The sequence below is a fragment of the Emys orbicularis genome, chromosome 1, assembly GCF_028017835.1.
Source record: "Emys orbicularis isolate rEmyOrb1 chromosome 1, rEmyOrb1.hap1, whole genome shotgun sequence".
NCBI lineage: Eukaryota > Metazoa > Chordata > Testudines > Emydidae > Emys > Emys orbicularis.
Genome location: NC_088683.1, coordinates 232,660,623 through 232,674,093, shown reverse-complemented (window position 1 = coordinate 232,674,093; position 13,471 = coordinate 232,660,623). Strand labels below are relative to the sequence as shown.

At 39.1% G+C, this 13,471-nt stretch overlaps 1 protein-coding gene across 1 annotated transcript; it reads left to right on the top strand.

Moving 5' to 3' along the window:
- The first annotated feature begins 8,447 nt into the window (after positions 1 to 8,447).
- TMSB4X (thymosin beta 4 X-linked) lies at positions 8,448 to 10,690 on the top strand. The gene is made up of 3 exons (XM_065405950.1): positions 8,448 to 8,542; positions 9,824 to 9,937; positions 10,236 to 10,690. The coding sequence occupies exons 2-3, from the start codon at positions 9,838 to 9,840 to the stop codon at positions 10,268 to 10,270; spliced, it is 135 nt and encodes a 44-aa protein (XP_065262022.1). The 5' UTR covers positions 8,448 to 8,542; positions 9,824 to 9,837; the 3' UTR covers positions 10,271 to 10,690.
- The last annotated feature ends 2,781 nt before the right edge of the window (positions 10,691 to 13,471 follow it).

Below are 13,471 nucleotides of genomic sequence, written 5' to 3'. Positions count from 1 at the left end.
CAACCCTGCCCTATTCCAACAATTCTGAAAAGCAAGAGATAGCCGGTCAGATTCAAAGGCAGATTTATTTTCCAAAAGTATCTTGATGACTGGATTTTGGTGAAATTGACAAAAGTAGGATGACAGTAGCCCTTAAATAAACATTCAATATTAGCCAAGTGTGTGAAACACTGTAGTAGGCTGGCCAAGCACATGGATTTGTTTTCATCAACACTAGTCAGAAACATCAGGGCTAATTCTCCTTTCACTCAGTCCTGTTTGAATCAAGAATAACTGTGCACAGAGACAGTGAAGTATGTGTTATACACTAACAAATCAAGATGGTAACATTTTATACTGACTTTGCACTGGTGAAAATAACTACAGGTTGCAGAACAATTGAGAATCAAGCCCAGTGGACTAACACCAGTGTAAACAAGAGGTGAATAGAGCCTGTTATGCTCAGAAGAGAACGGCTCCAAAAGGACTCGTGGTGCCCATTGAAACTATCCATTTAACTACTGAAGTATGTGTCAGTAAATCACATGATCACAACAGATAACTATTAAAATTAGTAGTCACTGGCCAACATTTTCAAACATTGATGACGAAAGTTAGTTTTCCAGATCCATATTTAGGCACCTTAATAAGATTTACTTAGCTGCCTAAATATGGATCCAAGTGTCTAATTTTAGACACATTTTTAAAGTTATGAACACTATTACAAATATTTTGGATGTTTTAACAGTATTAACGTTTGTGCCAATACAAATCCCAGCCTATTGGTGGCAGCAGTTCGCTGCTAGTGTACAGAACTTTGGACAATACCATGGGCTTTAAGTATCCAGATTCAAGGGCAAAGAAACATTGAATTTATAATTCAATCTAGCCTTTTATTCCTGTTTCTAAACCCAGAATTCTGATTTTACCAGAATTATTGTGTGAGACTAATCAGCCGAAGATTTAGATGGTGTAAATTCAAGTCAAGAAATGTTCCATTCAGAAAGTGTGTTTCACATAAATTCTGTATGTTAAGGCACATTACATAAATAAAAACTATGGGTTCCACCCTGTTCTTATTGATATCACTAGCAAAATTCCCCTTGACTTTAAGATTGGAGCCTGCATATTTTTCTCTCTGCTACTACGTTTTATAGTAAGTTCAGTTACAAAGGGTATTTGACCCATAAATACAAATGGAGCTTTCTAAGTGGCTGGCTGTGATGACACATTGCTGGCAATTGCCCTCTGTATGTTAATGATTTTTTGAGTGTGTATATGATAATTTCCTGAGAACTGCAACACACCCCAGAAAACATTCTGAGAGCTTATTGCATTCCTGAGGTGTTTGAAGTCACTCAGCCTTTAGCCCTCATCACCCTGTGCTTCAGAACACCAAGGTGACCAGAGACATGAGATAATCACAAGGAAATGAGCTATCTGTTGTCTCTTTTTGCTTCATTCAGATATAAATGAATCTGTATCTACTGACAATATGAATAACAGAGAAGGTAGGAGGTGATACCACAAAAAAGCAGACATACCAGATTGAGTTAATGCCTGAAAATAGAGATATTCTCCCTTCGGTGCATGTAACCCTGAGAATATGTGCCCAGGGAAGGATGCCCCCACAAAAGTGCTGAGGGAGAAATAAAACAAAAGCCCTCTCCCTCCTTCCCACCCCCCAGCTCCCACCAACTTTTTGTCCTGAACAACAAGTTCCCTTCCTGGTATTTTCGTGTGTAGGTTTACTTCTCTAAACGGGAAGTTTTAAAAATAAAAGTCACAAGCATTCACAATCACTAACCTCTGGCATTGGCCCTTATTGTGCTGCATGAATAAGTTGAAACGATAGCTCTATAAAAAAAAAATAGTGCTTTCTGCAGAACAATGTCATTCCCCCTTCTCCCCCCAGTGACAAACAATCTTTAGCCCTGCTTGAAAACACAAGACATGTACAATTTCAGGGCCAGCCCCAGGCACATGCCAATCTTGTATCTCAAAGAAAACAACCCCCCTCCATCCCCATCCCCCCCAAAGAAACAAACTTGTGACTTTGCTCAACAGTTCCCCTTCCCAGCAGGCATCTATGACTGCACTCTTGTGTAATATCATGAAAAGCCCTCTCCCTTGAAAGATAAACATGGGGACCCAACACTTGCCAGTTCCAAGAAAGAAATGTACTGATCATATCCCGAACGATACACTTTTCTGACTCCTGACTGCAGTGACAAAGCATTCAGACTCCCCTCCCTGCCTCCACCCCTCCTCAAGAAGTCCCCTTAAAAAAAAACTATGCTGCTTGTGGTGTTTGCCTGAGGAAACCTAGAGTCCCTTGGACTCTTTCTATAGAACCTTCCCCTCTAACTTACCCTGCACAATTGGTTATTATGTTTGCAACTTGCTACAAAAGGAAGAATCTTAGTAATAGCGGAAGAATCAGGACTATACCACAGGGTGAGTAAAACCAGACAGCAAATGTATAAGGCTTGGAGTGCCTATAATATAAGAGATGGTGCTACTTTAAAAACATAAAAATCTCATAGGACCACTTATGTATGTAGGCCCATATCCTCAAAGGTATTTAGACACCTAACTCCCAATGAAATCTGTCTAGTGCCACTGGCTATTGTTTCTTCCCTTGTGTTAATTTTGGCCATCCCCTTTCCAAGGAAGTTGTGATAAGAATTCTTTTCCTGTCATTTACATACAGGTATATTGATTTGTTTATATGTTCAACAAAGAGGCTATGGTATTTTGGAGGCAAAGCCAGCTTTATCTTTACATAGATAGGGAACCACATTCAATGGTCACATAAAGGTCCAATCTCCCTCTCTTCCCCACCCTTACTCTATATGTTTTATGTAGTCACATTTCATTTGCCTCAGATTTCTAATTGTATTCTGTGTTGACACATACACAGGATATGATTAGCAGCCACTACATAGGAGAGGCCTGGCACTGGAATTGCAAGGGTATTGTTAGTTAGGACTGAGGTGCATTAGCAGAGCTGTATGGTAAAGTCTGCACAATACCTTCATGCACTATACCAATGCTTTCAAAAGCATTATATTCACACACATAAATTGAAAGAGAAGAAAGACTTGACAGGAGATTTCCTGGCAGTGTTTTGTTTACTTTTCTTTCAGATACTTTGCATAACAAAAATACACAGTTTTTAGATAAATTTTAAACTCAGTACAGTATTTACAAACACTTCAGCCAATAAAATACTCCCACCAAAATGTAGCACCCACCTTTCCTTCCCTCTGCTGTGTACGTAACAGACAGAAGAATGTGAGAAGAAAACAACTCACTTCCATCAGAAGTTGAAAACTAGAGTTCAGTGCCTTCTTACTGTCTGCCCTTGGTTTTAGACTGTATGCAGAGAACGTTCTAATCAGCGTGTCACAATGGCTTATTTTCTAAACAACTTCTTTGTATTGTTATTTGTGCTTATTGAAATACGGGCTCACCTATGTAGACAAAAGGGAAGGAAGCAAACCCAGACACAGACGCAGAAGGGAGCCTCAGCAGCCTCCTCCCTCCATGAGAGCCTGTGGAAGCCCCTGAACTCCAAGAGATAAACCTCAGTTTCCTAAACCCTCTGTTGCTACCCCATGAGTTTTACCTTATTAATGTCATGGCCTGTTGCGAACTTTCCATCATCTGGCCCAACAAAAAGGAGACTACATTTTTGTAAAGCCAATTTGCACTGGGAGGAGGCATTTTGTAACTGCTCTTTTGGAATTAAACCTGTGAAAAAATAGTATGCCCCTTTAAATAGCCTGTTAAATGAATACTTTTATATCTACCTAAAAAAAAAAAAGATTTGGACACGTTTTGAGTGTCTCAATAACCTGCTGGAATTAGTACCAAGTAGAGTGGAATATAAAAAGGGATGTATTGAGTGTTGTATTTAAGTGCTTTATTCAATTATATCATAATAGCAAAATAATGGTGTCAGCAAATACTCAGCCTACAACAAGGAGCATTGTTCGTCTATCAGAGACTTAAAAAATTGCAACACGTGAGCATCTTCTTATTTACATTTTCAATTCTCATTGCCAACTCCTGGTTCTATGTAACCTTTTTTGCAAACTGCAGAGAAAGTAAGTTCTGACAGACAATTAAAGTCATCTGAGAATAAGATTTCTCATGTGAAGTTCAAATCCTGGACAACCAATCACTTGGTTGCTCTTCTCTAAGTTTACTTGCCAGATGATGGAGAAATTTATATGCAGATTTCTTTTTTATTTATTCATTTATTTATTGTGCCAGTGAGTACTCTTTCCATTATAATGGACTAAATGACATGGGAATTAATCTCTGCCACTGTCTCACATAGATATTTCTCGTTCCTCATTTTTACTATAATTACTTCCATGTATATGTGTTTTAATTAACTCAGACACAGTCTGGAGGAATTAGTACCAGGTTGCAAGTCTTGAATTTTAATCACATCTCTGACTGCCACTGACTGGGGCCTGATCCAGCACCCATTGAAGTCAATGACATACTCCCAAGTGGAGATACTTTCATTGATTTCAGTGGATTTCAGACTGGGCCCTTGCTGCTTTGCCCTGGGCAAGTCATTTAGCATCTCTGCTTCCCAGTCTGCAAAATAAGGGCAATATTTACATTAAAGAGGGTGTTAATATTTGGGTGATGTTATATTTGTACAATGCTTTGGACATATGAAATGATGCATGAGGGCTCTGAATTATTATCACCATTCACTATTTGTCCTGTTACAACTAGCAAAAACACGAGACAGGATTTGCAGTCTCTGTGTTTTTGTTCCTTCATTGAGTTACAGCACACTAAATTAGCATGAGGCCAACTCCTGTCTAACATGCTGAAAAGTGCATGCCTTTAACATGCAAACAGCTACCAGAATGCATGTCCAATGAGGCATTACATCACTGAAGATGTATTGATTTAAATTTTTTTTAAAATCAGGAGAAGAAATTGATGACAAAACCTAATGAAGTAATGAAAAATTTAACAGATCATCAATATCCAGAATGAGAATTTCTAAGCCAGCTATCCAATACAGACTATGTCCTGGTTGGTCTATTTATGAGCTTTGCATTGGTACCTTCAAGTGCACTTTGAAGTTTCCTGTCCCCTAAAGTATTTTGCAATGGATTAGTACTGGATGATCAAGCACCTTTCTCACAGTCACAATATACCTAAAAAGTATGGCACTAAGGTACGCAAATTCTGTAACTCCCATCACTAATAAAATATGCCCTATAGAGATACATTTACAGTCAGAAATTACTTCCAGTTTATTTCCTGCCATTAATCAATAAGCACATTCATTTCAATGGGAGAAAAATGTCAGCATCAGGTCATAAGTGTATTACAATAAACAGGCTTTCAATATTTATCATAGGAGTAGATTCTAAATATCCCAGCCTGAGTGCATGGGAGCAGGCGGGACTAGGGAGGGTGGCAAGTTGAAGCTGAAAGACTAGAGCCCTAGCATGGCTCTGGCATTTGGAACCATAACTGAATCGAAATTTGGGCTAGATACTCAGTGGGTATAAATCACCACGGAAATCAACGGGAGCTCCTCTGGTTTATGCCAGCTGGGCATCTGTCCCAAGCTAAGAAACAAAAGATGAGGTACCTGCCACTGGGCCAACTGCTTTCAGAAATACAGGCCCAAATCCCGTAAACGCTCACACGCATGCCTAGCTCTAAGCACATGAGTATTCCCATTGAAGTCAATGAGAGTACAATGAGATCACTCACATACTTACAGATAAGCACATGCATAAGTGTTTGCTGGAGCCATAGAAGTGAAGAAATAGGCAGTCTGCTCAGGGAATTTTCAAGAAAAATTTGCACTCAACTCTTTAGCAACATTCATTTCAGTGGTTACAAAGATCCTTTTGAAAGCCCAAAGATCTGAGATTGTAGAGCCATAATGGACTTCATACCCTGTAGAAAAAGATAGGCTAATAATTGGAATATTTTAACTATTCAGTTTTACAAGATTCAACGTTCACAAAATTTGGAAGTAGTGAAATAATCATAATGCTATCCTATAAATCTTGCTCACATATTAGCAAAGTTGCTTTGTGTTTAATAAAGAAAATATTCCAGGATCCTTTTATTATGAAAAGCTAGAATAAACATCTATGTCCCAACCATTTCTCAAGAGACTTTAGTACTGTATGTTCTTTTCCATTTCTTTTCTAAACAGTTCCTTTGGCCTTCAGACTTGTGTGTTTCCCAGATCATGGAAACAATTTCTTGACCCTTTTTGCCCCCATACATGGGATTGCCTCCTGTGTGAACAATATGAGTTAAATCCTGGCCCTAGTGATGTCTACAAGACTTTTGCTGGGACTCCAATGGGGCCAGGATTTCTCCCTATGAAATTAAGACTGTGGATTTTATGGAGCCTGCCTGGTAATAGGTGAAGGCAAAGCCATTTAGCAGCCACTCTGTGTGGCATGCTCTCCTCAGGAACTGGCATAGATTTATTCATAATGACCAGTGTAAATTAAGAACAGGAGTACTTGTGGCACCTTAGAGACTAATTTATTTGAGCATAAGCTTTCGTGGGCTACAGCCCACTTCTTCAGATGCATAGAATGGAACATATAGTGAGGAGATATATATACATACAGAGAGCATGAAAAGGTGGGAGTTACCCAACCAACTCTAAGAGGCTAATTAATTAACTAGTGTAAATTAATGCTGCTTAGGAATTGTGGCTTCAAATGCCCTCCAACACACATACACACACAGAGGTTGCCAGGGCGTGGGGCCAAGGAGCAACATAGCGGGCAGCATGGGTCTCCAAGTAGATGTCCCAGGATCAGCGAAGATTAAATGAATTTCCACATACACAATTCAGGACCCCACAAACCTTGCCCCTTTGGTGTGAACTGTGAAACTCCCTTTCCCCCATTCTCCAGGAGACAATGAATCAGGATAGTTAAAATTCAGAGATTTAACTGAACTTTTTCGCTTCTATGTATTTTTGCATGGATAGTTTGGCGCATTGTCCAATCCTGTATACACAGAAACAATATTCCAGCCATCCTTCCCTCCCCCATATCCAAAAATTACCCAAACATCTAGACCCTCGTGTTCTCACAAATGGATCATTTTACTCTTTTAGATGTGCTGCTTATGTTTGCAATGCTTGGTGCAGGGAAGCTTGAAATATACAGCATGGAGAGGTCCCAGGCTTTGCTTAGCTGAGGCCTAGTATTGTGGAAATCCATATAACCTCCAACCACAAAGAATCAGAACTTGAAGCACACAAGGAGATGCATGGTTTGTGATAACCCAGCTGTAGTGAATGGAGCTAGGGGTGGAGAGGGGCAAGTCGGGGTTTCCTTAGAGCTATTGTCTGCTGAAGCTGCGAGAAAGCCTGCCTATATGATTTCTTTCTTTCACTCGCAGCACAATTGCAAGGACAGCAGGGGGGCAGTTCCTGGAGTCTGCTATCTGATAGAGATGAGGTTTTGTAAGTGAGGAAATTTGAGTAACATGAGCAGTAAGAAACTATTGCTCAACAAAAAGAAATCCACAAAAAGTTTGAGCAAAAATATACCAGGGTTTTGGAAATGCAGCACAATATGGTCACAACATGGCTGCAGTTTCTCTGCAAAATGTAAAAAAACAGCTATCACTGGACCCTCCCGCCTTCAGACACACTAAGAGGAAGTAAAAATGAAGAAAGAAAAGCAGCAATTACAAACAGTAAGCACTTTGTTATGCTATTTTCTGGAGCCAGCATATTGTTGCCATTGATTTTTTAAGCAAAACTTCCCATTAATTTCAACTGAGATTTCTGCTTAATAATGGGTGGCATGATATGGCCCAGAGTTATCATCTGTTAAAAAGGTATTGTTCTAACTAGAGTGATTTTAAAATGGGATTCCCCCCCCCCCCCGGAGCTGGGATTTTAGCACCAAATGCAATAACCCACTTGATGTCAGACAGTGTTCAAGGGCCAGAAGCCAATAATCGCGGCAAACAAAAATACAAGGGGAAAATCCTTTCACATCGACATGAAGGGGAACCATGGAGTGACATACATTGTCATTTCACTCCCCTCCCGCCTTCCATCATTACATTAGGACCACGGAGATAGCATCCCCCTGTGTTGTATTGGTTTGCTGCGCATTTACGATGCCCGTTTTCTAGTACGGGGGTGCGTGTCATGTCCTAGCTGCTACAACAGGCCTTTCCTTGTGATAGTTTGGCATTAGTACGAATCTCACACCCACAAATTCCCTAACATTCTTTTCAGGGACAGTTGTCTACAAAAATAATGCTTTCCATGGGGGAGCTGGTTGCTGGCTTTTGCTTTTTTAGCACGGTGTAATAAATAATAATAGTTAATAATAACAACATAAAAAAGGAAGCAAGGAAGTGGGAGTGTAGTGAAAGGGTTAAAGCAGACTAAAATGACATCACTCTCATTTGCATAGAAGTGAGGATATAACTGCTCATGCAGAGAAAGCGCTTATACTACAGTCCAGAGCAGCAGCTGCAAAGACTAGAGTTACTTCTGTGCAGAGCATCAGTGGTGAGGATACAATTTATATTTCAACTATGGTTTTCTTTCCCTCGCTCTCCCCTTTTATTAGCATGCATTTCTCCATGTCTGTGCTGATGAGTGTGGATTTTTAACCCAAGTCCTTCTTCAACACCCTTTGCTTTGTTACTAAATTTCAGGATGGAATATTCCTGATGCTTTCAAATGCACCCAAGAGATTTTAATTGTAAGCCAGTGTTTAAGACTAGTGGCGTCGTTAAAGTTGGACAGATTGAGTGAAAATGTTAAATGCGAGTCTAAGGAAAGAATGGGGGAAGCCCTCTCGATTTCCTTTGTTCTGGCTTGACAAAAAAAGCTGGCATCTTTGTCGACACTAATTGAATATTTTAGTATCTGTGACCCAACAACAGGAGATTTTGTTGATCTACGCATTACTTCTTCCTTCCCTGCTATTTAGAAGGGAATTTACTACAAGCAGATGTGTGCTAAAATCTCAAACTCCTAATACAGGGAGGAGAGCAAAGGGAGGTTGTATTGTTTAAACCTTCAGCTGCTGAAAGAGGGTGTGAGTGTTTGTGTGTGCATCTGTACAAGAAAATCTTTGTTTAAATCCAGGCAGCGTTGTATCTGTGGCTGCATTGCTGAGAAGGAGAAAGGCAGCAAACAGAACAAGGGCGGTGGTTTGAGCTTCCTCAGACTGCAGCTGCAGTTCTTTGTGAGGAGAAAAGAATGCAGGACTTCCTCCAAATGTGCTAGTAAGGGAAGAAAGAGCAGACAGGCAGACCCCAAGGTGGAGAATGTGATTAGCATAGTCCACTTGCTTGGCATTGGCATTATTTTACATTTTTAAATTTGTGTGTGTGCATTAATTTTTTTTTTAAAGATAAATAGCCTCTTCCAGGCACCTTCCTCCTATTGTTCTCTTCAGAACAACGTGGAAACATTGAAGAGATTTTAATGAGAAGAAAACAGTCTCAACAATAGGCAATTGTTTTGATAATGGATTACATTTCCACTTTAAAAAATGATCTGATGATAAAACAACGTATTTCCTGCATTGATTTTGTTTTAAACTCCTTAATCAGCCTTGGCTAGATTTGTACATACCATTTCACCCCACATATTACACGATGAATTTTATTTCGCTGAATATATATCTTATTACAAAAAAAAAAAAAAGAGGCTATTACGTACCTCTTAAAGAGGGAGTTTAAGACGGGAGGCGGGGTTGCTGGCTGGAGATCAAGGAGTGAGTAACGCATTTCTGAATAAAAGGTGGAGGAGTCAACTGTCTTTCCTTTCCACGTACAGATTAATCTGCAAAAATGTCCGACAAACCAGATATGGCTGAAATTGAGAAATTTGACAAGACTAAATTGAAGAAAACAGAAACGCAAGAGAAAAATCCACTGCCTTCAAAAGAAAGTATGTATGTATAATTTAACAGGGAGAGGGAAAAGGCAAGGAAAAGATAAAGACAGGGTAGAGAGACAGTTTTTATACATATACATTATGTGAAATTTGTGTATGATTACTGAATAGATATAAAATATCTGAACCACTGTAAAGTTACATGTAGAACATTTTGCAATTAAGATAATTTTCTACCAATTTTATAAATGTACAGTTGATTTCTATATTCCATAAAAATGTAAAGTTTATATTTAAAAAAAGTCAAGTACTTCATTATTTTTAAAATTCTTATTTTTTTTCTCTCTTCCAGCAATTGAACAGGAGAAGCAAGCGGGTGAATCGTAATGAAATCTGCCCTTCCAAATTATGCACTGTACATTCCACAAGCATTGCCTTCTTATTTTACTTCTTTTAGCTGTTTAACTTTGTAAGATGCAAAGAGGTTGGATAAAGTTTAAATGACTGTACTGCCCCTTTCACATCAAAAAATAGAGAGAACTACTGACACTGAATGAAGGCGCGCTGCCTTTCCATCTGCCTGTCTGGGTTTGGTCCTGGTGGCATGAAAGAGCTTGCATGTTGATGAAAGAAGAACTTGGGTGGGACTACAGTAAACTAGTAACACACGAATAAATGCAAAGCTGTACCAAGGTCCTGCGAGCTGTAAAATGCAGTTAATCGAGTGCCATTTTTTTTTGTTCAAATGATTTTAATTATTGGAATGCACAATTTTTTTAATATGCAAATAAAATGTTTTAAAACCTGGATGGTATTCATGTGCTATCTTTTGGACAGTGATATCACAGGATGAAGCGTAAGTGCCTGTGTTAACATGTGGGATGCTAGAAGACCTTTGGAGATTATTTAAAAAAAAAAAAAAAAGGACCATGTTTTTGGCTCTTGATATATGTTCTTGCCAATTTCAGTCCTACAACACTTAAAATAGATTTCTTTCATTCCTATTTATATGCATCACAGCTAACTTTGTTTGCTTTCCTGTAAATATGCTTCGTTCTAATATTTATTTTTCAAACTTGAGATAAATCAGCATTTTTGTATTTTTTTAAAACATTTCCTTTTATAGAAATCATTCTGTATCTTCACCCTTGAACTGCACTTTCTTCCCGCAAATATGTAATTAATCTGCATTCAGTTTAGTAGGCCATACAATAATAGACTGAACCTTAAAATTTTAGAATAAATACATGAAGACAGCAACAAGGGTAGCCAGACTCTTTTGCCTATTGTTGACCACTCATTCTTTGTGTTGTGCTAAAAGTAAAACTATTAATGATCGTTTAATAAAGGGTATTCTGTGCAAATGAAATTCAGCAGAATTAAATATGGTTTGGATCTGTTCAGAGCTCCATTGGGTAATGTCTTTCTTATTAGTCACTGTATGATGATCTGACCTAGAATCTTGTTTGTAAAATTTTAAATTAATAATTTGGGGATAAAATCCATGTTAATTTAAAAAATAAAAATCAATTATGGAATAAAACAATCTTGTAAACCAGGAGACAGTAGCATGCCATTTCACATAATCTGCTTTGCAAAATTCATATATACACATTCATCTCCCTTCCCTGTCACATGACATTGGGTGAAATTCTGGACCCATTTTAAAGGCAATGGGCATCAGGATTTCATCCATTTTCTCCAGGATTTCATGGCTAAGCATACAGCATCCTGAAATGACACTTTTTTCATATGGGTGTTGTGGGGATGGTCTGTGAAGGTCACTAGTATCTTGGCTTATTCGGTGTATGTAAGACTTGGTCCTGCACTTTCTTCTTGATGCAGGATCAGCTGTACCCAGGGGTGCCATGTGAATGAACTGCAATGGAGACAAATTCATCCCTGGGGGTAACCCCATTGATTTCATTGAGCCTTTTCCCTGAGTAAGACAGAGATCAGGAGCCTAATCCTGCAAGATGCTCAGTGCACCTAGTCCGTACTCAAAAGGTACTGGGAGCACTCACCACCTCGCAGGATGAATTCTGTTCTTGACTGAATTCTCACCAGCATGAGCGCACAACTTGATTCCTCTAGCTTAATACTTATGAACAGAATAAAGGCCCAGTCCTGTAAGATGCTGTGTGGCCTTAACTCCCACTGAAGTCAATGAAAATTGAAGGCATTCAGCATCTTGTATGATCAAGTGTTTAATAAGGAAGTCTACGTATTCTAAGAACTGGGACTCAGTGAAATGCTGATTTAATCCATTGAAAATCTGTTGGCAAAAATGCTTCAGGATAATTCCATTATGTTTAGGGTGGTCCATTAGAAAATAAAGTCAGTTATCTTTGCTTGTGGTGTTAGATTTTTAGGCTTTCATTTTCTTCCTCATGCATTGTAGAAAAGGTACAGGAAACCAGTTAATTAAGTCTGAAAAATCGTTTAGACAATCACATCCTAGCTTCTGATCTTAATCAGCCAGCACAGGAAGTAGCATATGACTAAACTCAAGAGTGTTACAGTCTACGTTGTATGTATGCGAGTCGTGGTCAATTAGAGTGGTGGTGAGCATCTGCTTGCACTGGTTCATCTCTGCAAAGAAAACCATAGCAATATCAGAGCAATATATTTTAAAAGAATTAGAGCACTAGACACAGAGGACCAGCTCCTCAGTGTAAATTGGCATAGCCAATATATATTTAAATCAATGAGCTATGCTAATTTAAACCAGTTGAGGAGCTGGCCCAATATTATGTATTTGTGGTACTGTGGCCAGTAGCTTCACATTACCTTTTTTGGCATGCATTTAGATTGATGACTCATGAACTTGACCTGTAGCTATTTGATTGCAGCTTTGATAAATTATAATTCAATGTGTATGTGTGTGTGTAAGTGAATATAGGATGGCTCAGGCAGTGTGTGTGTGTGTGTGTGTGTAAGTGAACATAGGATGGCTCAGGCAAATGGTAGTTGGATATAGAGCCTTTCCCTTCTAGGTCACTGGTCCAAGTGCACCAGAAGTCAATAATGTCCAAAGAGTGTTACCATCTGCTGGCTGTTTGGTGGCCTACAGTATATGATGATGGATTTCCACTCCATACGGCTAAATGCAGTGCCTTGCATAATGACAGGTTTCAGAGTAGCAGCCGTGTTAGTCTGTATCTGTAAAAAGAACAGGAGTACTTGTGGCACCTTAGAGACTAACAAATTTATTTGAGCATAAGCTTTCGTGGGCTACAGCCCACTTCTTCGGATGTTAGTATATGATGAGTTTCCAGCCCGGTTTCCAGTAGGGAGGTGATTACTTCACAACTGATGTGAATTAGTCCTATTGTCAGGATCCTCAATAGAGAGGCAAAGCACTGAATGAATATATGCAGTCACCTAGGGTGACCAGATGTCCCGATTTTATAGGGACAGTCCCGATTTTTGGGGTATTTTTCTTATATAGGCTCCTATTACCCCCCACCCCCATCCCGATTTTTCACACTTGCTGTCTGGTCACCCTACAGTCACCAGTATTTGATGGTGATCCCTCCAGGTCAGATTTGAAGAATACTGGGCCTCATTCTCCATTGCTTTACACCA

Bases quoted from the DNA above. Each gene is read 5' to 3' on its own strand.
- TMSB4X (XM_065405950.1), top strand. From the start codon at position 9,838: ATGTCCGACAAACCAGATATGGCTGAAATTGAGAAATTTGACAAGACT. The intron at 9,938-10,235 runs GTATGTATGTAT...TCTCTCTTCCAG, and splicing joins TCCACTGCCTTCAAAAGAAA to CAATTGAACAGGAGAAGCAA.